This window comes from Phoxinus phoxinus (genome assembly GCF_949152265.1).
Source record: "Phoxinus phoxinus genome assembly, chromosome: 18".
Classification (NCBI taxonomy): Eukaryota; Metazoa; Chordata; class Actinopteri; order Cypriniformes; family Leuciscidae; genus Phoxinus; species Phoxinus phoxinus.
The window spans coordinates 17,244,940-17,271,300 of NC_136893.1; the positions used below are offsets into that span (position 1 = coordinate 17,244,940).

A 26,361-nucleotide genomic window follows, 5' to 3' on the forward strand; every position below is an offset into this window, starting at 1 on the left:
TAATATTTTCATAGTTTTCTGCTACAAACTGGTTCAGACACCATGAACTCATCCATAAACTGTATAAATTATGTAAAGAACAAAGAGTGCTGCTACAACCTACCACACTACTGGGTCTGAAACAATATAATAAAACATGGGACATAATTTTACATTTTATACATTCATATATCATTGTTATGAAAGCTTATTTCTGCCACTGAATAAAAAATAAAAAAGGTAATTGCAACTTTTTATCTCACAATTCTGCCTTTTTCTCAGAATTTCGTGATATAAACTCGCAATTGCGAGAAATAAAAGTCAGTCAGGGTAAGACAAAAAACATGTTTTGGAAGAAGGATTGATGATGTATAGAGGGGTGACGTCAAAACACAGAAAACTAGTTCGCCACTGGTTCCCTTGAGATTTTCAATGTGGTTTTATAATTGGGTCTTTCAATTTGTGAGTAAAATAAAGTCTGTGGTACATAACTTGACGATACATTTAGTTCTGTAACGTAAATGACACACACTCACACCACAAACGTATCTTACTTATTGTAAACACGTTTTATGCATGGATTTTCTGTAAAATCTGTGTTTTCTGTATTGGTGTGTGTCATTTACGTTGTAGAACAAAACGTCAAAGCATCATCATGTTTACCACACTTATTAAAACATTTTTAAAAAGTGTATCTTTAATCAAAAGTGAGTAATTTTCAAATAAATTACTGTTTTTTTTACTTGTTGGATGTGCTTTAGAAGCAAATTAGCATTGTAGAATGATTTCTGACAGATCATGTAATTTCAAATACAGCTTTACCATCAATTTTCACAATGTTACCGTTTTCTGTATTTTTAATCTAATAACTGTAGCAATGACTCCCTGTACTCCCCTACAATATAATATGCTCACATTGCAAGAAAAGATAAATATTAATCGTGTTATATGCAATCAAGAGCAGTGAACGTTTAAAATAAACCTGCGCCACTGGAATCATTTGCAAAGAATTGGAACATATTTCCACAGTGAGGGGAAAAACTCATCACACCAGGAAATGACCAAGAAATTCAAGTCAATTCCCCTCTAAATGTGCACTATGCAAAGAGCAAGAGATAATGGGAATTAAGCAGTAGTGAAATTAGTGCATTTGAATTAACACATCAGTTCAGTGTTCTTCCCCCAGGCCATGTGAATATTTGTAATGAGAGTTTAAAAGGCCCACTGTGAGTTGTATTTTGTATGCCCTGCAAGCAAAATGTTGAGATTAGCACTACCTAAAATCACAGCCAGAAGAACGCTGTTTCTCTGATCCACGATTATTAGCTTGCTAATAATACATGGAAATTATGGTTTACGGCCAAGAAGCATGATCTCTTTTGTGGAGTAATTAAACCGGACAGGCGAACGCTCTGACAAATAAGAACCCCTGTGTCCATATTCACAGAGCAAATGTTTAGACTCTCATTCACATTATTTTTATTCTTTTAATCCTTTTTATTTGTGCCCACAGCGGTATAGGACTCATTAAAGCCGAATATCATGGGATTTTAAGACAAAATGTGTGGTAAACAGTGTCATACCCATAAATAATCACTTCAGTTGAGATAAGCATTATGTTTTGTTGAGATATGCTTTTATGTTCTGTTATTTTCCATTCAAGTCCACTGGGAAACTGCAGATACATTTCAATGAGACGCATTTCCACTGAATCCGCATTCTTGCAATAAGACTTCTTCAAGAATACACTGCAACATTAATTACCATTATTTCATACGGTATATATTTAATTACCTTATTATTTCGAAAGAAAGCATCTTGAGCTTGAAATTGAGCCGAAAGGGAGGGGAACTTCATAAATTAGCAAGATAATGAGCAACCCAATCTGGGGCTTGGTACGTGATAGGCGCCGCTGTTCTTTATTCAATACCTCGTGTGCTTTAGCACCCACACATTCTCACACTCACCTTCATGAAGTTATGAGGCCATTATTGCAGCCCGAGCTCATTCCTCTCATTGTGAGAGGATGAAGGGATTAGACGGAGGTTGTTTGAGGTGTGAATGGTTTAAGGAGGCAAAGCAGAGCGAGTGTGTTTGCTACTGTTAACATTGGACAATTTGAGCCGGCCGCATTTATACGGCGCGAGTGGGCCGCTTTGATCAGTGTGGCAGTACTGAAAACAGATTGCTCTTTCCATGAAGACAGGTATTCAACAGGGTTCAGTGGCTGTGTATTTTTAGAAGAAGAGTAGATAATACTTATGTGCTTGAATGCATCCAGAACAGCACAACCGAGAGCGGCTTAATTTGGTTCTACCGGTTCAAGCTCTCATCTCCTGGTTATTCATGCATGTGGGCAGACAATCTCGTCGTGTAATTGTGTTTGTCTGAAACACTTCTTCGCGACATTTACGGCAAAATTACTCGGGCCACAAGGCTGTCTGTCTAGGTCTGTCATGCCGATGCCTATAGCGCTGGTGATTACGCTTGAGCATGAGAAAGCTGTGTGAAGAGCAGCCAGGTCCGAATGTTTCACACACACGCCAGCCTCTTCTGGAGACGAGATGAGCTCTGTTGTGAAGACTGGAGGACGGCGGAGAGGTAGAGATTAGGAAGAGGACAGGGAATCGCTCACACACTGATCACACACTGATCAACAAGATAGACGTGACTATTTCTGCTGCACCTATTACAGACAGACGCAATCTCTCTAGACAGAGATTTACAAGACCCCAGAAGCTTGGTGAATTTCAACATGGTGCGGCCCATAAGAAATGGTTTACAGAGACCAGTGTGTGAATGGACCTGACTGTTCGGCACAGACCTGAACCCCGCCAAACACCTTTGAGATGAATTTGAAGCACTTGACCTCACTTACGCTCCTGTCTGAAAGGGAGCACATCCACACAGCCATGATCTAGTGGAAAGCTAAAGAGTGGAAGCTGTTAAACCAGTAAAGGGAGGATTGAATCTCTATTTACGCTCATGGTTTTGAAATTGAAATGTTCAACAAGCACACAAGTGTCATGCGCTTCAAACCTGAGGGGGGACTTGCTTTGGAGCAAGTGTATTTCAAATTGTGACTTTAAAAAGAAAACAATTTATTCACATTTTTATAATTAAGTTGCACAAGTACTGTAGATGAAATAAAAAGAGTTTTGTCTAAAAATGCTGCGGCAGAAATCGTGCATCCACAGACTGTTAGGCCAGTCTACTCATGCCTTGTGCATATCTTTAAAACATTTTCATCCACCCACTCTCTTGTCAGCACAAACTAAAACATATTTTTTTAGTGGAGGACAACAATGGAGATGTAAGGTGCTCACTAGCTGTCAATATGGTGGATTTATAAAAATTTCAAATTTTACAATTCAATTTTAAAGTTCTGTAAACCGTGTAGACTACTGTTCAAAAGTTTGGGGTCAGTAGGATTAAAAAAGAAAGAAGAAATTAATATTTTTTAATCAATGTTTTTTTATTTAATTTTGTTCATATTTTTTAAGGTTGCATTAAAGGTGAGAGTAAATAACTCTGTTTTAAATAAATGCTGTTCTTTTGAACACACTCACTCACACACACACACACACACACACACATATATAAATTAAAATATGAATTAAAAATATTAAAAGAAAGAAAGACATGTAAATATATTTTCTTTTATGAATATTAATCAAAATATGAATATGAACTACAAACCTATAGACAATAGCCCTTAACTATAGTCAGGGTAGATTACCGTACATAATGTTTATTTAAAAGAAAGAAATATATATTTGTGTTTTTAAATATTTATTTATACATTTTTATATAAACTAGGCAAGTGTCCTAACTTGATCTTGACTATGCACCAAGCAAAACAGCATTTTACCCCTAACATAAAACAAACAAACAAACAAAACAAACACATTGTGCATATGGCTATGCTGTTCATATGTCTACATTATACAATAGTGTAACTTTCTCGCTCTCACTCTATCAACAGCCTCTCGTATGCGTTTCCTCTGCTTAAGTTTGGCGTAAAATTGCTAGTGTAAAATCACTGCTGAATCAAGTGCACAAACAGAGCACCCACAATTTTTTTTTTCTTCCTTTGGACGACCAGCTTCTCTTAAGGTCTTTTAGGAGAGTCAGAATATGATTTCATGCCCCAGATCAGTTCCAGTGTCTGAAGCTTCAGCCCCCTCTGAATGTGACAGCCCGCTGACGGCCTTTGAGGAAACGCATACTGATGTGGAGAGATTCTCTCTCTCTTCCCTTCTCCTTCTCCTCCCTCTCTCTTCTTCAGTCCCTTCTCTCTTTACCCCTTTCATGCCATTCTTATTCATCTAAAAACAACACCAGCTCTTCCCTTTTGTAGTTGCACGGCATTTTAATAAAACATTGGCAGTTTTATACAGGCCTCCCTTGGCAGGCTGTTTTTCACTCTGCGCTTGGATAGTGGTGCTCGGAGGCATGTGTAGTTTTATAAACCACCAGCTTTCATTTGTCTTCTGTGACTCGTGCTTTCAGTCCCGCTATTGATATTTGCTTCACCCATGTGTAAAATACACGTGTTGTAAAAATCCTATTGTGAAAAAAAAAAAAAAACTACCCGCCATTTGAAAGGGCATTGTTTCGGAAAAATGAATCTACGACAGAGATAATAAATGGAACATGTGCTCATTCACAGTTTTTGCATAATTTTAGCGGTGATATATAACCATGCCCATCGGCCACTGGAATGAGTAAAAAAACAAACTGTATATTCACACGTGAGTTGCTTACAGAGATATGGCAAAAACGCATTAGCTGCTAGTCAGCGCAAATATTTTATTCTTTAGTGGCCGGGGTCGGTTGCTCTGCCTCGGCACTCAGGGCAGAGGTGAAGAGATGCCTGAGCAGAATCTCCGATTTGTTTACTGGAGAGCAAATATTTGTTCAGAGCACCTTTCAATGCCATCCTCCTTTTTATTTTTGTTTAAAACACAGTGCTGTGCATTTAAAGGGGTGTGCGCTGATGGGACTCTCTGTTTGCCCTTCATGTGAAATCTCTCATTGTGAATCAGCTTCATCTCAAAGCTCTGAACAGCATGACTCCATCAGACTGACATCATGCCAGCAGCAGCAGAGAGATTGAACATTTTAAAGTTTTTTTTTCTTTTTCCCAAAAGAAAAATTGCTAGCATTTTAGGGAAGTGTGTATTGTTTCTATGCTAGTCTGTGAAAAGAATGAATTATCCATAAGCTTTTACAGATTTACATGATGGAGCAGAGTTGTTAAATAGAAAAAAAGCCTGTTTTCACCTCAGACTATTAAAGAAAAAAAGTGAATTGCAACCGTGTGTATCTTGTTGCTTTATTATTATTATTACAGTCTTTTTTGTAACACTTTATTTTGATGGTCTTTTTTGAACATTCTGTTGACTATAAGTGACTTTGCAGCAACATGTCCACTAATTCTCATTTGAGTAGTAGTAGACTGTCTGCTTAATATCTGCTAACTCTTTATAAGGTGATGGTCCTCCAACAGACTACCAGTCTACTAATACTCTAATGAGAGTTAGTGGACATGTATGTGCAACGCTACTTACAGTCAACAGAGTGTGTTAACGGGACCATCAAAATAAAGTGAAAACAATTTTTTTTGTTTTTGAAAGAAATCGTGTGCTCACCAAGGCTGCATTTATTTGATTAAAAAAATAACGTTCCATTAAAATAACGGTTTTCTATTGTAATATATTTTAAAATGTAATTTATTCCTGCGATACAAAGCTGTATTTTCAGCATTATTACTCCAGTCCTCAGTGTCACATGATCCTTCAGAAATCATTCTAATGGTGATTTACTGCTCAATAAACATATTATTATTATTATTATCAATGTTGAAAAGAGTTGTGCATAAATATAAAATATATTTATATATTTAACAGTCTTAACTGTTACTTTTGATCAATTTAATGCATCCTGCTCCCTGAAGCATTGATTTATTTCAAAGTTTTCAATTTAAAGTTTTGAACAGTGTTTCCCAGTTCCCAGCCTTGACTTTATATCTCACAATAAATATATATTAACTGTGACTTTTTATCACACAGTATGACTTTATTTTTTATTTTAAACTTTAGCTAACAATTATTTAGGCATAAACGGGCGTCCATAGTATTTCAGATTTTATGGCTCTCAACACAAACTCAAAGATCATTATTAAAGTGGTGGTAAAATCGGTTCCACAAATGGGTCACAAATCTGTTCTGATCGGGTCACAGACAGCGAGAAAAAAGCAAAGCTGAATGCAAATAAAATAAAATGCAACTAACCATCTAATCATTCATAGATTCCATAATGGCTGAGCAATAAAACTCAATTATGTTTTAGTGTCCATTCATCTGTTACTAGGTAAAAAGAGGTCGCATGCATTCACTCATCCTCAAAAACAAGGTAAAAGAAAATATGATGCGGAGCACATTAAATATGGGTTGAACTTGTTAAATATGTTAAATAAATACATGGAAGGAGCTGATTTGTATAGTCCTGACTCATTTTTCAATTACTCGATTTTAACAACATTTACGTTTCTGAGAAAACACTTTTGGCTCTCTGTTGGGTTGCTAATTGATATCCAATGTAAACTCCTGAAGCACAACTAGCTACCACTGCACTATAATGGGAAAATAGCTATTATATTAAGCCATTTTAAAATAAATTAAAAAGAAAATAATTTAGTATACATCCCTTTAACTTTTATAAAAGTTAATTACCCTTTGCCAAGATACACAATGACTTGACAGGAATCCATTTGAGTGTGTTTGAAGTTGTACGGGTGTATTGTATTTCCAAAGAAACGCCAGAGAACACTAAAAGTAATTATGAGACGAGTTTCTTGAAAAATACCAGGCAGCGGAAGGCAATCTAAAGAATTGAATGTACCTCTGAGCAGAGAGACAGCCATCGTTAAAATGGTTTGGACATGAGGAACAACTACGAATGTGTCCAGAACTGGCTGTTCTCCAGAACGGAGTGTCTGTCTGGGTGAGAGGAGCCACAGAAGCAGAGGTCATTAAGAGAAACACTAACACAGCAACACTAACAGAGTTACAGTCCTCTGCGAGACAACAATAGCGAGCACAGTTCAGAAATCTGCCTGGTGCAGATGGGTGGCAACCAAAACAACTTTGCTGAGAGGGAAAAAACACACATCACATCTCAGCAGGAGTTTTGCCGAAAGGCGTGTGGGAGAGACTCAGAATTTGGAAGAGGATTCTGTAGTTAGACCAGATTCCAACTTTCAGGCCCTAATACAAAGTGCTATATCGCAACAAGCCAAACACAGCACATCACAACGAGCACGGCATCCCTACTGTGAAGCAGCATCACGCTTGAGGCACGATTCTTTGCGGCACGGACCGGAAAACTCATAAAAAGCGAAAGGAAAATGGATAGGGAACTAAATCGAAAGCAAGAGAAATCCTGATGGCGCAGCAAGGAGATCTGGGATGTGGAAGATGATTCATCTTCCTACAGGAAAACAAAACACAAAACCTACAACAAAAGTCTATGGAGTGACTTAAAACCAAAGTGTGTAATGTCCTGGAGCCGCTCAGCAGAGCATCTGTGGAATGACTTAAACATTTGAATAATTTTCAAATAAATTAATTGAACAAGGGGCTTTGCAGTTAAATCTGTTTATTGTTGCTGCAAAAATTCACATACTTGCATAAGACAAAAATACTGACTATCCAGCCTGGTCTCAATGTATCAATATATATAACATTTTCAGGTGCAAAACTTTACATTTTGTAAACTCTTCATTTTTGTACATTTGGATAGAAGCTAAAAAGTACAATATGGACGTACTGTAGGCTACTGACATTTTACAAGTTAACATTGTTACGTACAGCTAAAGAAACAAAATATAATTACAATCTTTTATATAACAAAGATATTTGTACAATTGCCCTTTTAAAATGTTATAGCCTAGATTCATTTTAGATCCAATAGTTTGAGGTGCAGAGCAGAATTTAAGTTATTAATTGCTGTGAATATTATCCCGATCCACTCTTTGTTTGAAGGCACTTATTAGTCATTCAAACGCACATCAACCGAAACACAGCATGTCGCAATCTATGAAGAAGCAGGTGAGAGCCACCAAATCCACTTAAAGGAAAGCCTCAACCTTAGCAGAAAAAAGTGTAATGCTAGCTATCCGGTACGCAGGGAAGGAGATAAGAGGCCATTTTTTAAAATGGATGTCAATGGAGGAGAGGATTCACTATGCTGAATATCCCCCAATATTTCCGTTTTTACAGTATATTTTAAAAAAAACAACATTTAAAAAATCTAACTTTTGAATGGTAGTGAAGATACTGATAAAAAAATATCGTTATAAAAAATATCGTTTAATAAAAAAAATTCAATTATATAGTTTTGCAGTATATGTTTTCCTTCACTTGGTAATAATTCAGCTCTATAAGTAGCCTAGATGTTTTTCTGTGGCAGTGAAAATACACGGCTAGGGATGTGTTTCATGTGCACTGGAATAGATAACCTCTGTTTGTTGCCTCAGAGTTCATTCTTTGCCACGGTGGAAGCAGCTTGGTTGTAAGAAACAGGTTTTTTTTCCCCGTCAGTGACAAATTTGTTTTGAGGGTTGCGAGGATGAAGCAATTCATCAGTGAACGGTACTCAACAATTTCAGCTTTTTCCAGAAGAATGACAGCATTCTGTGATGTAACACCCAAAGGAATAAACACCCCTGGCCAGTGTGTAATAGCGGTGGAGGTTGTGATTTTTGTGCGTGTCATGAGTCTGCGCTCTCATCAACCGCTGTTGACAGCACTGTCAGAGTGTAGGGCTAAAACCTGTATTCTGACAAGGTCACCTTAATGAAACCTTCTGGTTTTGGGGTTTCAAATATTCTTGTTTCCTGGCTGTTTCCTTCCTGATTTAAATAGACCTGGGGCCAGTTGCATAAACATACTAGTATGACCAACTATCGATTAGTCAAGGGGTAATCTAATCAGTCTTACTTTTTGGTATCAAATTAGACAATCTACGTTATGTAACTGACTATGAAGAGAAAAAAATTAGATTACTAACTTGTAATACTTGTCTTATCAGGCTGTATGGGCTGAATAATAATAATAATAATAAAGTAATGACAGAACATAACTTGCATGTTACTACACTGTGGGTGATGGGTTGGATAGACGACTTTAAAAAGAAAAATCCTTAAGATCATTAAGGAATATGCAAACAAATAAAGCCCCTTATTGCCTCAAACAGTTTTTAAACAGCAATTTCTTTTGACATTAAAAGTAAAATTTGAATGGAGTCTAGAAGGGGTTTCTTTTGCCATTTTGTCTTCCTCAACAAGACAATGGTGGACAGAATTAGTGTATATTGACAGACTATTTGCATTTAGTGTAAATAGACATTACAAAAACAATTGCTTAATGTCTGGTCAGCCCTTTGGCTCTGTTTATCATTTTCAAGCTGACGGTTAGTTGGTGTTGGGTAGATTACTTACAAATTGTAGTCCGCTACTGATTCCAAATTACATGACAAATATCGTAGTTAGTAATGTAAGCCACTACATTACACATTTTAGGTCATATAATCAGACTACTTTTTGATTACTATTAGATTACTTTTTACCTAACTCATTTATCACATTGAATTGAATAGGATAATATTATACCGTATTGTTATAAAAATACAAAGATAAACATTTTTTTTTTTTTTTTTTTTTTGCTATCAACAACATGAATACATTACGTCTGGGTTTCTTGAATGAACTGGACAGGGTTTGTGATTTTAATGAAAAGGGAAGTTACATTTTCATGTAATTAGTCACCTGACAAGTGGCTGGTTTGTGTGCAATTTAACATAACTAGAAGACTTTTTGAATGTACATATAAGCGAGATATAAAAAAGGAATATTTAAAACATGAAAAAGAAGTGGGAGAATCAATAAATTATGAATGGTTTACTGCCACTGTGTGAATAATATGTAATCAATAAAAAACTAACTGTAGTCTGATTATGAGTATTTTAAAATGTAATATAATCTAATTACAACAAGTACCGTACTTAATTTTTGGATCTGATTACGCAATCCAGATTGTAATCAGTTCCTACCCAGCACTGCAGTTAGTCCAGCCAAAACTCACACCATTGGTCAAGCCAGAGGTTGACATGTCGAATCATTCAAACATAGTGCCACAGAGTCACAGTGTTTACACTCTTGTAAGAGATGATTCAAGATTATAAATTACACACCTGTAATGGACTACTAAAGGGAATGGATGCTTTCAGTGTGCAGCTCTTCTGTGTCCTCCTCACCCAGACTAGCTCCTCTTTTCGTCAACCCGTTTCCCTTCTAGCTGTTTTGCAGTGCATGTGACTGAAATGTTTCCTGTCCAGGCTCATGTGTTCATAGGCAGAGGCCCATTGTGCCTGCTCATCTGTCGCTGTTTGTTTGTCCTCTGAAAGTGTGTTTGTTTGCTGTTGAGAGGTTGTGATATAACCTGCCTGTCAGGGAAAACTCTCACACAGATGGTTGCGGATGAATGGAACAATTGAGGCCGAATGCACACACTATGCCTTCTCCAGACAGACAGACACAACACACACACACACACACTCCAGCTGGCTAATTAGACAGCAGAAGAGTCAAAGTTATAGCCCGTGTGTAATACGCTGTCTATTTTTCTCTCTGCGCACCCCGGCTGCTACAGGAAAATGAGCCTATATTGGTCCCCGATGGCCTGGTCTCATATCCATTAAACTGAATAAGTGCCTGAAATAGCCCTTGTAGTAAGCAGTATGATGCAGGATTCCCTACCACAGCAGCTATCAGTGCATCCGCTAGATCAATCAGCGGTGTAGCCCACACTCCCTCAGGGTGACCTTATGCTATGTCTTTTAAAAATATGAAACTCAGCACCATTCAATGATACTCTGTAGGTTTTCTAAGTTTGCTTAGTCATTAACATTTAATGGAATTATACGCAAGACTTTTTAAATTGAATTTTCGGGATGTTTTTGAGTCGTTCCTGCAGAGGTTAGTGAACATTACAGCAGCAAAGTGCTAGACTGCTTTTGGCTTCTTCCGTTCAAATGGATACCGGATCTAATTTCAGATATAAATTTGATTAAAAACTAGAAAAGAGATCCAAAAATGCAAAAAAAAAAAAAAAAGGTATACGGTTTAAAAAAAGAAAGAAATTGGAGAATGGTAAGTTTTGTAGTCTGTTGGACGGTATACAGTGGAGTCAAAAAGTCTAGGGAATCTAATTCAAATCTGGTAATAAACCATTTTAGGACAAATAAACTTTATGATAGGTTGCATAATTAATCAAAATAAAACTTAAATCAAGGTTTGGCTTAGAGTGATTATTAAATCGCAATGGCTGTGATTTCATTCAATATACGGTATGTACTGCGTCTTTCATAGTGAAGCATGACACTGTGTTCTTCTTTTGCATGCGAAGACAGCATGATCTGGTGTTTTTAACATCTCAGAGTGGCTCAGTTCACAGTAAATGCTGAGTTTGGGTCGCTTATGCATTCAGAATGCAACATACATTAACCATCTTCCCAAAATTGTAATGAGAAGTGCTTATAGTTTTAGATGTTTGAAAATGAATAAAAAAAAACATGAATATTAGTGTTGTAATTTTGCAGTCAAATAGTGCATCCCTATGTTATATGACTTAAAATAATAAGGAATATTTGATTAGGGACCTAGAAGTAATGCATAATCTTAAATAAGTAAACACGCGACTGTTTGTACAGAAAGTACAAAGTACAGACTGTTTGTATTCTTCCACAGAAGCTTAAGATGCTCTTTGGAGTCATTCTCAAATCATCCCGGGGCAAAAGGCAAACAAACCAAGTACTGTGACAAATTCATGTAATTTTTCAATACAACTTTCCACTCAATAATCTGTATTTAAGAAATTGTAGGAATAAAAATGCATTTTCACTAGTGGTCTCAGACTTTTGGACCCCAGTGTACAGTATATGTACTACACACCCACCCTCACACACACATACAACGTCCATTTAATGAAAGCTGCTTGACAGTGCTTTACCAGAGCTTTAAAAGTCCTCTGACCCTCTGTTTGATATGTTGAGCAGGAAGGAGCCACACGGAGGCCTATACGAGATAACGTTAAGCCCCTGAGGTTCAGCAATCAATTTCTAGTGAGTCGCACGAAGTGACAGAATACAAAAAGCAATCACGTCCCTGCATGGATCTGAGCTGTCCACTGTCACCTGCTTAAATATTCAGAAGAGCTCCAAAATATTCTGATGTGCTGTTAACAGTCGACAGCCAGCGCTCTGTTCCTGTCTTTCTTTCTGTGTCTTTCCCCTCCTGCTTTGACTAACTTCAATCTAGAGGTAATGAGAGCCTAAGAAGCTGGAGACAGAGAAGCTATTTACATTTTTATTGATTTTTGAAAGTGCATTTAACTTTTTTTTTCTCCCCTTTCCTCCACTCTTTTCAAATCCCCAAATGAGAGTCCCACTGCTCTGTTTACGCTCATTGAGGAGTCAAGATATTTTAGTCAGGAGCTCCAGTATTTTCTCCTTCTCTTGATAGATCAAAGAGGAAACTGGGTCTGTCTTGTGTAATTAAGACTAGGCATTACAGAAAACAAACCCCTATGAATTCTGACTGAAGCACCACTGGGGAATGGGGTATTTTTCATAATTATAGAAGCACAAACAAGGCCTACTCAACAATCCACAACAGTTCTCAGTAGTGTAGCTTTATTGTCGACGATGCTATTTGCCTGTTTAACTCATTGAATGGCCATGACTGGAACTTTTGTTAGCAAAAGGTCAGGTATAACTTATGCCATTTTTGACCAATTTGAAGACTAGACTGGAAACCCATTTTTTTTTAAATGAAGATGATTCATTTTCAAATTCTCATTTTTGTATAATTACATAGTGTAATATGAAAGGCCGTGCTATATTTTGAAAACGCGCAGTGGGGTAATGTTAGCCATTACAACATCAGCTTGCAAGTTTGCTAGAGCTAAAGTTAAAAGATTAGTAGTGATGGCAATTTCAAAACACTGCTTCATGAAGCTTCGAAGCCTTTACGAATCTTTTGTTATGAATCAGTGGTTCAAACAGCAATGGTGTGTATCAAACAGCATTAGCATTCCATTGACTCCCATTCATTTTGGCGTCACTTTGACAGCGAATAACTTTACATCTGAGGCGTCCAAAGACTCCATTTGTCCATTATTTATTTCTAAAGAAACACGACAATGTATAAAAGGCTCCATTACTTTGTATCTTACGTTATGACCTCGTAGAAGCCGGTTTAGTAAAAAATAGGTTAACGATTGCGTCATAACCACGCGACCCTGTCGCACTGTAGAGAAATTACCGTATAGACCGGCAGAGAAGCTCGCAAGCAATCGGGGGGACGTAGAGGCATAAAGTCCGATAAAGTCAAAGGAGAAGCTCATAGAGAGAGTGATAAAGTTGCTCCCGCTGCTACCTCATGGACAGCTAATACTCTGTCTCAGCGAGCTTCGGAATGGAATGATTCAGATTTCTCTCAGCACTGCTACTAGAAGACTCACGTCACATCTATACGTCGTCAAGCTCAGTTTGAGTCTGCGCAGTACGCTCAGCCATAAGGAAGTGAGTGCTTCTAATGGGCTTCACTTTTCTCCGTTGAAATCTATGGGGGTCGCTGTGTCCATCTTATATACTGTCTATGGTTTTACCTGATCTCTGATCAGTTTTATACATTTGTAGACGTTTTAATTAGACATTAGTAGGCCTATAAATAAAATGAATAATGGTAGTTAGAGTCTTATTGGCCTGTTTAGCATAGAACAAACAAAACAAACCCTGACAATTGATAAGATAACATACATATACACTTGATAATCTTATAAGATGATTAGATACTTACAATTGAAAGATTTTACTTTCAGTATTTTTTTTTGCAATAGATTTGTAAAAATTTGTTTTTGTGCATGTTTGGCCCGGGTTTTTGTTGCCTTTACACTGTTCTGGCCACTAGGGGTCTCCGTAGCCGTGTGTCGGATTGTTTTGTAGCCTCCCTCGAGTCGACACAATACGACACATTTGCTTCCACTGACCACTGTTTCAGTGTTTCTCGAAGCCTCGATCTGCCCACCCGTAAAGATTAGTAGCCTACACATTACTAGCCAAAAATAAAGATAACTTACTCACCACAATGTTGTTCCCAACCCACGTCACGTGACTTCCGTTCTTCTATTAAACACCAACTGAAAAAATACCATAATGTTCACGGTTTTCCATGCAATAAAAATAACGCAAAGCACCATAAAAGTGATCTATATTCATCTTGGGCTATATTCTAGCTCACCTGAAGACATACGATATACTTTGTGCAGACTGATATGCAACTTGTTTGTCGATGTTATTTTCTGCTCCCGGATCTTTCTTTGCGAGTGAAATTTGCGAACGAATGAATGAATCATTTACACTGGCTTTGGGAACTGAATCAACTGATTCAATGAAAATAATGATTCACTCACGAATCAGACAACGTCTTAGTTGTATCGTGAATGTACTACGGGGAGATAAACATTCAGTGAATAGTTACTTACATTTCAGTCTGTTCCACACATGGGCATAAATGTATTGTTTGATTTCACCAGAATATGATGCACAAGTCATATGAATTGATTAGCCTACTCAAAAAGAGAGCAGGATAATAATAAAAAAAATCAGTTGAATGAAAGGAAAGCAAATGAGTTGGAAACTAAATGAGAGTGAGTTTAATATTAATTAGGCTACAGAATTTTCCATTTTAGATGAATATAGGGCTTCCTTAATATTTGGCCTCTGTGGGTGTTGTGTGGCTTTCTGAGTCAACACTTTGCTACTGTGTATTTACTGAATATCTTTGTGAATTCAAGGTTTACCTGAATATATTTTGTTATTTTAACAGGTCACTACAGAATAATGCTCAGTATTCAGAGAAGAATATGTCCAATGAACTGAAGATTTTCTATCTTTATCTGAGATTAGGCTATTATATAATCTCATTTTAAGTAAAGGAACTTACAGGTCGTCATCCTTAAAGGACTTTGGTTCATTCTAGATCACTCATTATTAAAGTACTCTTATACAAATTGCAGCAGCCACCAAGAACCTTGAACCTATAGAAGCCATTTCTCTTCTCTCAGCAGAGTCAGCAAAGCTTTATTGGCATGACTGTTGAGCGTACAGCTTAAAAATAGACAATGCAGACAATAAATAAGGTGAAATAAAGAAATACAGAAAATATATAAAGCAATATTAGATTTGAACAGGAACATGAAAGGAAAAATAAGCTGACTGGGAGTAAAAAGGAATGAGACAATGAGTAAATAAAAACAAAAGATAATGAAATAAAGTTAATATAGGATAGATATAAGGGACAAATAAATAAAAGGAATTATGTTATGTAAATCAGGAAATGAAGAGGGAAAATTAAAAAGGGACCAGGAAAATTTATAAAAAGATATATTTCTATGGGAACATAAAAAAGGAAAAATAAAATAAAGGGACACAGGGTAAATAACATTAAAAAATAAAGAAAGTTAATATAGGAAAATATAGGGTCAAAAAAGAAATATGGGAAAAAATGATTAAAATACAATATAATTTAGATCTAAAATGTACCTGTAAAAAATGTCTCATGTCTCATATATATCTCCCTCTTTCTCTTCTCTGCTTCTAAAGCAGTGCCTCATCCTCCCTAACGTGTCTGCGGTGTCTAAATTGAAATGCATGATGAATTATGTGGCAGTTTAAGGGGACCATGAAAGATGACATGCATGAGATAATGATTGTAAATGTAGATCCGTGGCGAGTCAGGAGTGTTTGTTTGTTTGCTAATGGCTTTATCTTTCGACAGAAGGAGGGACATGCGAGGTGATCGCGGCCCACAGGTGCTGTAACAAAAACAAGATAGAAGAGAGGTCTCAGACGGTGAAGTGCTCCTGTTTACCAGGGAAAGTAGCAGGAACCACCAGGAATAAACCCTCCTGTGTTGACGGTAGGTGAAGAGAGACATGGCACAAGTCACCTTTCATCTTAGGTGCGTATAGCTTCCTTTGTTATGTTGAATGTAACAGATGCTGACTGTTTTAAACCATCTTAGTGCAGCTGTGCAGTGGCTGAACAGGCTTGCACAGTGCAGCTGTGCTTAAACACACTCTGTGCAGCTGTGTAAAGCTGCTCCATAAGACTGTATAGTGTTTTAGAGGTGTGGTATGTTGGAAGAAACTCTGTTCAGGGTCGCTCTTGCAGTGTCCCTGCCCTAGAAAAGCTCAGATCCTCAGGGCTTTTTATTATTAATGCTCTGTCCTTATGACAAACGAGCTGCTGTAAACTAACACTTCTGGGAGAACATCTCACTCGCAACGCACCTAGAGATAATCAAAGAACATTAACTTTGACTGCATCTTGCGGAGGAGCATCCGACCTTTTCCCTAAGTAAAGCTCATTAGGATATTCTTTTCTTAAAGATGACGTCTGTCGTTTTTCTGGATGTTAAAACACTTAAATACCTTAGCTTAAAGGGATAATTCAGTCAAAAATAAAATTTCTTTTATAATTTACTCATTGTTGGGTCGTTCCAAATCCCTGTGACTTTTTTTCTTCCATGGGAAGATGTTAGACAGAATGACAGGCTCCATTCACTGTCACTGTATGGAAAAAAGATGAATCGAAAGTGAAAGGTTGGTGACTGAGGCTGCCATTGTTTGAGGCTGATTTCTTTAAATGGCAAGGGCTAAATCAAGGGTTAGCATCATGATTTGATAAAAAATCTAAGACATTTATATAAATATACATTCTATAAATATTTTGAATAAATGAATCCAACATGAACACACACTCACCGGACACTTTTTTAGGTGCCGGGTTGGACTCCCTTTTACCTTCAGAACTTCCTTAATTCTTCATGGCACAGATTCAAAAAGGTGCTGGAGACCTTCCTCAGAGATTTTAGTCCATATTGACATGATAGCATCATGCAATTTCTGCACATCCATTGTTAGCTCCACATCCATGATGCGAATCTCATATTCCTCCACATCCCAAAGGTGATTTATTGGATTGAGATCTGGTGACTGTGGAGGCCATTTGAGTATAGAGAAGTCAGTGTCATGTTCAAGAAACCAGTTGATTTGAGCTTTGTGACGTGTGTTATCCTGCCGGAAGTAGCCATCAGAAGATGATACACTGTGGTCATAAAGGGATGGACATGGTCAGCAACAATATTCAGGCTGTGGTGTTTAAGTGATGCTCAATTGGTATGGGGCCTAAAGTGTGGCAAGAAAATACCCCATTACAACACCATTACACCACCAGCAGCCTGAACTGTTGGTGCAAGTCAGGATGGATCCATGCTTTCATGTTGTTTATCCCAAATTCTGACCCTCTAAATGTCGAAGCAGAAATAGAGACTCATCAGACCAGGCAAGATTTTTCCAATTTTCTACTGTCCATTTTTGGCGAGCCTGTGTGAATCACAGCCTCTGCAGGTTCCTGTTCTCTGCTGACAGGAGTGACACCTGAGTGGTCTTCTGCTGCTGTAGTCCTGTTTCTGCTTCAAGGTTTGTTGCGTTGTGCGTTCAGAGATGCTCTTCTGCATCATTTGAGTTACTGTTGCCTTTCTATCAGCTCGAGCCAGTCTGGCCATTCTCCTCTGACCTCTGGCATCTACAAGGCACACATAACTGCTGCTCACTGGATATTTTCTCTTTTTTGGACCATTCTCTAGTCTAAACCTTAGAGGTGGGTGTGTGAAAATCCCAGTAGATCAACAGTTAATGAAATACATTCAATGGTGCACCTCATAAAGTGGCAGATAAGTGCATATTTATAACATATTTAGCCTTATCTAAAACTATAGCTGTTGTGTTTAGGATTTTGTATTAAATATTTTTTAATAAATAGTGTCTGGTTGGGGAAAGACAAACGCAGGAAAGTTGACAACACAACAGAATTTGCCCACAAGACAGCAGCATCATTAGAAACGAAGGCAGTTACTTTTTCCATCTTTTCAGGCTGCAATGTGTTGTCTATTCTGTAGAGGACTAAAGTCCACAGGCCGTGTGTTTGGAAGTTACTTTTTTCCTACTGTATATTGTTATTTTACCAAAATACACAAGGATGGTCTGCACTCTGAAAAATAACTTTTTTTATCTAAAGCAACAGGGGAAAAATACAGATGTTTGGTCTAAAACCATCTTCAGTTATTTGGAACTTCATGCTGTTGCTGTTTTACCTAAAAAGAGTACAGTTTTTGCCAAGAAAGTAATTAAAAGACAATGACACAAAGATGCTGGAAGCGTCCTCCACTTTGCAAAGGAAATCCCATATTAATATTTTTTTGTCTTGCAGCACTATGAACTGATGTAACTATACTATTTTATATAAATGTATTGAAATAAATTTTTATTATTTATATTTGGGTCTTGCAGCATAACATGAACTGATATAATATTTTATATAAATGTGTTGAAATATAATTTTTTATTTTCTATTTACATTAATTTACTAAATATTTTTACTTATGGTCTTGCAGCAGTAACATTTATCGAAGTAGAATATTTTAACGGTAATTGTGATTTTACATTTTGCAGGATACTTCTGTTGCATTTTATGGTTACCAGTTAAACTGAGAGATGACACATTTACTGAGATAGTGGCCATTAAAACTGGTCCGTTTTCTCGTTCTCTTCTCATTCATATTGATATTCTAGGATATGAGGCTGAAGGCTATCTCTCTGTCAAAGGAGTACATGACATTGAAGGCTACATGTTGTGTATGAGATGTTTTGTTTACTTATGGAGGATAAGAGACCTAGTAAAGTGAATTTTAATCAAAACACAGAGCCCTTGCCTGAGGTTGTTTTCCATTGATTTTATTGCTCTATAGCCAAAAGAGTGTTAGATTTGCCTCATCCATGCAGTGTGACTATTGTACATGTGAGCAAAGTCTATGAAGCTTGAACGGTCATTCACTCTTTTAAAATATCCACAGAGAAAGTGTTGAGCATATACAAATTAAATTTTAAAGGCCTACTCGCAAAAAGAGACAACTATTGGTTGAGTGCTTTTGCAATATTAATGAATATGACTTAGGTTCAGTGCCGTTATCACGGAAATGGAGTAAGTCACAAACTTCGAGTACGTGTCAGAATATTAATAACATAAAAGTGCCTTATACAAGCCGTATACTATATTTTCAGGTATTAGTAACACTCTCTGCTGAAACGTTTGGTGTTCAATGCAATGTGACAGCATTACAGTGATACATTAATGTATCATATTTTAATATAATCATAGTGATGCCAATATTAGATGTTCTCAACCTCCTGAGCACCTGATTTTTTAATGGTCCCTACTTGGTCTCCATTTGGTTATTATCATACATTTTGCAAAGTGGGAAAAATTGATAGTTTTACAAGAATGCTTTTCTCTCAAGCAACTGAAATGACGTCAAGTTCCATTGTAATGTCAGTAGATTGACCTTCATTATATACATAGAATATGGACCATATCTTTTTTTTCAGAATATTTCCTAAGACTACAAGGTGATTTAAGTGAACAATTCGGCATAGGATTTCATTTCAGAATAATACCTTTCATAAAATGCCACTCTGTGAAATGGCTCTGCTCCTACTGACCGCAGACATCCACTGAGGCTATTCAAGCACATTAGAGTCAAGTCAATTTTATTTGTATAGCGCCTTTCACAACATATCGTTTCACAGCAGTTTTAAAGAAAATTGTACTTTAAAGCCCCAATGAACAAGCCAAAGGCGACTGTGCCAAGAACAAAAAGTGCATAAAATGTTCAAGATGGAGAAAAACTTCTTTGAGAGGAACCAGACTCTGGTGGAGGAAGCCATCCTTTCTAATGACAAAACACATATTACAATACATATAAATACATGTGTAACACTGTATACATATGTATTCAATAAACATTATATAGCACACAATCCTAAGAAAAGGATCTATATGGACCGTATTAGGGATCAATTTATGGGTTTAATATTAATTAATTGTATTTTTTATTCATTCTTAATTTTAATTACATTATTATTATTTATTTATTAAACCGCTCATAAACATACCTTAAATTTATAACACGTTAAACATGAAAGTATTATGCAATCATTAAGACATTTCTCCTTATAAAACTTTATGACCTAAAAGGGTTCTTTTAAATTAAGTCAAGGGTTCTATATAGAACCATATTTAGCTTTTTTCTTAAGAGTGTACATTCATTTATCTATCCATCCATCCATCCATTCACATTTTTGTAATTCAATTTGAAGGAATAATTCACCCACATTTTTTTATTCTGTCATCATTTAGTCTTGCTCATGTTGTTTTAAACTTGTATGACTTTTCTTTCTTTGGCAAAACACAAAAAGTTATATTGAAAATATAACTTATATATGTTATATATGTTGAAAAATGTTGTTAACCAAACAATTTTGCACACTGTTGACTTCCATTGTGTGAACACAAAACATTTCTCAAAATATCTTCTTTTATGTTCCACAAAAGAAAGAAAATCGCACATGTTTGGAACAACACGAGGGTGAGAATGTGGTGACAGAATTTTCATTTTTTTTTTATATTAATTTAATTTAGACCATGCATAAATTGCTTAAAGTCTAAATACTTAAAGCAATTGGAGTGATGCAGTCAGTCGGGAAGCATTATGCATGTAAACATGTACATTTTATTTGTCAGATGGTCAAGGAGCAGTGGAGGATGGAGACTGGAACCTTACCCTGTTTTAAATCCGATGCGAGGAAGAGTCTAACTCAATTATGATCTGCTTGCAGCCTCCATAGTGATTGGGAAGTGGTGGTGTGAGATGGAGCCGTGTCTGGAGGGAGAGGAATGCAAGACTCTACCAGATAACTCCGGCTGGATGTGCTACTCCGGAAACAAGATCAAAACCACCAGGGTGAGATTTAGAGCACCTGAAAGCATTCCTTGTTACTTTACATACATTACTCAAGCTACTGAACAATTCATGACTCTTAGTGGTGCGGTGTATGATTAATCGCATGATGTGATTGAGTATGTGTCTGTGTTGTCCTATTGTTTTTGTTTTTTTTTGCTTATTTCACTGAAATATTTGGTTAATAAAGAACAGAACAATAAATAAACAACCCTCATACACCTGAATGGTTGCAGGCAAGTGTGTGGGACACTGGACTTATAATAAAAATAGAAGCCCTGCACACTGCTGTAGCTCACAAGAAATCCAATATTTATTAAAATAACAGTGATTGTTACTTCCGTCAAGCAGAAAATGACACACCGGCAAAAAATCATAGCCAATCAGAGGGTTTCTTTAGGCAGCCAATAACAATATGGTCAATGGTCATTTCTATTTAAGTTTTATTGCCATTTAGAATGTAAAGTGCGTCCCGATGGGATTAATTAAGAACATAAAAAAAACACTCAGGCCCTGTAGGCCTTGTCCACACTAATACGTTTTCATTTGAAAACACATCTTTATCTCTGTTTTGGACTTTCGTCCACATAGAGACAGAATTATTGTCAACGAAGACGGAGCTTTTTGAAAACGCTCTCCCAAGTGGATAAATTTGAAAACATTGTTGCCACGTTGTAATGTGGACTATGAAAACTGAGGTATTTAAAAACGAGGGCGCATGTTTAGTCATGTGACATATATTGTACCCATAGATATCTATTAGATTAGAAAACTTTATTAATTCCTGTAAGGGGAAACTCATTTGCCACCATTGCACATTACAAACACAGCAGCGTGACATGTATGTATTGACAGTAGCAAGTCCCATACTTGCTCTATCACAGCAGCAGCAATAAAAGGAGCAGCTTATATCAAAATAAGTGTATTGTGTTATCGTCAAAACATTTGGTAACTAAACAGAATTTTGTTAAGTTTAGTGAAAACATTTTACAATGTTTACATGATACAATGACTGGTAGGCTACTGTTTTTACTATTGCTTGACACACGATTTCAATTCAATTTCATTCTTTTGATTTGATTCCAATCTTTATTTAATTAATATCGATTCATTTGGATAAATTTTAGGTAGCCTACATTCATTTTTCTCTAGAAAAAAAAAACTCACCTAATGCTGTAAACATACAGAGAGCCCTGTCAACTGGTATTAATATTATTATTAAAGGTTAAAAATGACACCCTTAAATATAATGCAAATGTAATATAATAATAATAAATAGTGCACATATTTAGCAAAATACTCCTCCTAATTTTTCTAGCCAACTAACGTGCTAATATCATTAAATGGGTTTCCTGAGGTAAATGTAAACATTATGGGACATTGTTCTCCTGCTCTTTTATTAACCTTTATTGAAAAACACTGATTGCTCGATATTAAGTATGAGGCATATACATTTTGGTGAGTTGTACTGAATCTTTCAACATATTGTTGATTAGTGTTTATTTACTATTTACTAGTTGTAAAGAGTATTATTATCGGGTCACATGCCGCTTGAACTCAGGCGCTACACGATCAGTCACGTCATATTTAAGCGTCAAAGCGGTATTTATTGTTTGAACTTCGTAATACAATTGACAGAATCTCAGAGTTGAGAACTTTTTTCATATGAGTCTGCTCTGCTCTGTCTTGTCTGTTGGTGTCAGTGTCCTCTTTGCTTTGCAATTTTTCTCTGCGTGAGAAAATGGATGTGTGGCGTGAAAGCGCGTGAAAAGGGTCAATTGCATGATTCTCATTTGAGAGTTGAGAGTTGGCAGCCCTGGCAATAACAATGAGACGGAACTGCAAGCTTTGCTGACTTTGTTGTCCTCTTTAGCATCCATTGGGCAGTTCAACTCTGCATTTTATAATACTGGAGCTGCCTAATATGTAAGAGGCAAGCAATTATTTGAGCAATCGGCAACTGTTTACACTTGTACTCGCATGCCCAGTGTGCATGAATGGTCATGTGATATGCGTTTTTGGTCGTGTAGTGTGGATGGAGATCTTTTCTGAAATGCAATGGAAATGCCAGTGCAACTGTCGTTGGAAGATCTGTGGGAGTAAACCTCACTCCCCTGATCTCAAGAGGCACTCTAGCGACTTAAGCTAGAGGCTGTGGTCTTTAGCCTCCTTGTTAGAGCGCCCGCCGACCACACTGGAGACCATGGTTCGAATCCCGCTTGAAGCAAGTTGAGTAGGACCATTAACATTTGGTGCCATGACCCGTGAGTGTAACTCACCCCCCTAAAGTAAGAGCTGTGCGAGTAAACCTCACTCCCCTGATCTCAAGAGTTGCTCTAGGGACTGATGCTAGAGGCAGTGGTCTTTAGCCTCCTTGTTAGAGAGCCCGCCGACCACGCTGAAGACCACGGTTCAAATCCAGCTCAGATCGGGTTGAGTAGAACCGGTTACACCAGTATGGACGAGGATCATTTTCATTTTAAAACGCCATGTTAAAACGAAAACGCACTAGTGTGGATAGCCTCAGTATGATCCCCCCCCATCAATAAATAGTTCCAATCACATTTGGTTGTTATTACAAATCATTTCTGCACAATATGTTGTTGCTAATTATTTGAACAAGAAAACCATTCTCAGATTGTTTTCATATTACTCATCCATCTTTTCTTTACTTTACTTTTTCAGGGAAATATCCAAGACGACAAGCTGAATTAAGTTTACCCAACTCGAAACCAACAGACGTGTCCAATGACTTGACATGGAGCCCTTTTCTCATAAATCCATCTGTCTCTTACACGGACACCAGACTTTCTAAGAGAATCTTTGTGGGCGTGGAACTGCCGGTTCTTTCATTATTTTGTTTGACAATTGTCAAATATTTGTTTCCTCTCAGTGAGTCCTGGATAATTAAACTCGTATCCCTCTGTGTGGAGTGCACTCAAACCAGCTACACCTTGCCTGAAATAATCTTCAACTGTAAAATTCTTGGATGTTCCTATGTCTCTGGAAGAACATGTTAATTTCCCTACTATATGTAGTGAAACTGGCTTCCTGTTCATGTGGATTTTCAGAAGGGGATCGTCTTCAAGCTACTTTAATAAAGACACTTTGTGCATCGACTATGAACAAAATGCAGAGGAGCATGTGTACATGGAATGACTGATCCCATCCTATCCGGCCGGAGATGTTCCTCCATTTCTTGGAACATAATATATCAGATTAAGAGTTCTGAATGAATTATGGTGTGATACTAAAACCAAATAAGTCCTTAGCATGATTTTACGGGAAGTTGTAAATATAGGTGAAAGAAATGTTTTTCATAAATAAAATTAATTCAAAAAATGGTGAGAATTATGTTACAACTATATTTAATTTGCAATAAACAAGTTTAAATGTGAAAATAATGGGTGAGAAGGTGCAAAGGAACAGCCATGTTTACGTGTTCTTGTTCACTGTTCTATTGATTGGTTAAAGATGCTATTTTTATTTTTGGGCTTCAGTAATATTTTGACAAATTGAGTCATCACGGCTTAACTGAAGTGTTCTCAAAATGTACATGTTTAATGAAAAACTAATAGGCCGTCACTTTGGCTACAGCAATATATAAAAGCTGTGGATTTATTACTGAAGTTAATGAAGCCTGATTGAAATATGCTGGTGCATGCACATATAAAATACCGTGACATTTAAATATTCTGAATCAAATTCATTTCCCATTGTTCAAATATACCTTCATTAAATGGTACAAGACCTACTAAGACCATTCTGTATATTAAGGGTTCTGGTCATTTGAATGGACTGGAGAAAAGAGGGTCGAGAGGGTATTTGAATGTGTAGGCAGGCAGTCTGCACTGAAGGACACTGTGAAAATTCTGACACCCGCTGGGACATTTACCTGTCGTTTACATTCAGAAATAGTCCTCTCCGCTCGGAGCAGCTGAGGGCCAGAGCACGCACTCACTCTGAATATGTAGCTCTAGCATTTTAAGCAGGGAGCTGGGAACATAAGAGCCTCGGTGTTGCTGTCGGCATGCAGAAAGGAAGCTCTAACTACAGGCTGAGTGAATACAGATCACTACATTTACAGTCCTCCACATGGGACAGCAGAGGATGAACTTTAGCCCTCACCTTCAGTAGAGCTTTAGTGGAATTTCAAACAGTTGACTCCAGAATATCAGAGTGGAAAAATGAATAGGCTACACGGAAATCTTAAGCAAATACCAGCATTTTCTCTTGCAGGCTGAGCTTTTGTTGGAGAGGTCTTCAAATCATGTTTTTTGCCAAATGGAAAAAGTTCCTTGTTGTAGAAAAGATGTACAATATAAAGAGGAATCATAGTATTACCATTAAGATACATAAATCGAAGGAAATGAGCTAATCTACAAATATCATTATACAATAGTTTTAGTTCTAAAATTTGATTGGCTAGTGCTTGTGGTCACATACACACTGTAAAGTTTTAGGAGTGACAGGCGCATTTAAATACGGGAGCTGAATCCCCTAACGTATCGTTACGTGTGTATGGGTCTATGGCCGGGTATGGAGGGGGGGTTCGATCTAATGGACTAAATAAGCTCAAGCTATTTACATATAAACGTAGCTGTGTGTTAGAAATCAGGAATGAGAGAACATTGTGTTTGGTACGTTTTTCGTCTTTAAACCAAACTTGGTCTCCAGCCGACAAAGTTTAAATCCCAGCCTAGCACGCTTCCCATTATGTTTACGCGTTAGGTCAGTAGGCGGAGAGTATGTGGCCTTTTGTGGCTGTTCGAATGCATTCGACCACATGAACATCTATACCAAGAAAGCAATCTGGTCAAATGCACTTTCGACAACTCTGGAAGTGGTCGAAAGTGAACAAACTTTTTTTGTTTACATCTGTATTTAGAATCGTCTACTTGTGATCCGAACGACCAAAACGCATCTTAATACCAGGTGTAAACAGGGCCATAAAGCGATCTAGTTAATCGAGTTAATAAAGTAGGCAGGTGTAAGTCGCAATATTTTGGTCATGTTTTCAATATTAACCATTTGGGTTTATCTGGGTTTAGTATGGCCTTGTTCTTGTTTGCTGTTTTTTTTTTCTAGCAAGATCTGGCAAGACGAAAGAGTCAACGTTCATACCACTTGCCATGTGGTTTTCTTGCACCACACACATACAGAAGGCTACATCTCTAATGCGCATTTAAATTGTCACAGTGTCTGGTGGTTCCCTGGGTTTAACACTAGAGGTCTCAGTTTTCACGGTGTCTAGGCATTTTCACTACATTTCCCATAATCCTGTCTGTCACTGATTGTTGATTTCCTTCAGCTGTTTCTCGTCACCTTGTTTGCACTTGTGTATATATACCCTGTCTGTTTCAGTGTTTGTCACGGAGTCCTTGTATATTGTCCCC

The 26,361-nt window shown here is 37.1% G+C and overlaps 1 protein-coding gene across 2 annotated transcripts in view; it reads left to right on the forward strand.

Annotated features, from left to right (window-relative positions):
- The window catches only part of tafa1a (TAFA chemokine like family member 1a), a 39,918-nt gene extending 15,200 nt beyond the window's left edge, over positions 1–24,718 (forward strand). Inside the window, exons 3-5 of one of the 2 annotated variants that reach the window (XM_079588589.1) lie at positions 15,884–16,024; positions 20,844–20,968; positions 23,651–24,718. In XM_079588589.1, coding sequence (XP_079444715.1) covers positions 15,884–16,024; positions 20,844–20,968; positions 23,651–23,680 — 296 coding nt within the window. In that variant the 3' untranslated portion in view covers positions 23,681–24,718. The remainder of the gene's footprint in view (positions 1–15,883; positions 16,025–20,843; positions 20,969–23,650) is intronic. The other variant, XM_079588590.1, reaches the window with a different exon arrangement.
- Positions 24,719–26,361: the final 1,643 nt, after the last annotated feature.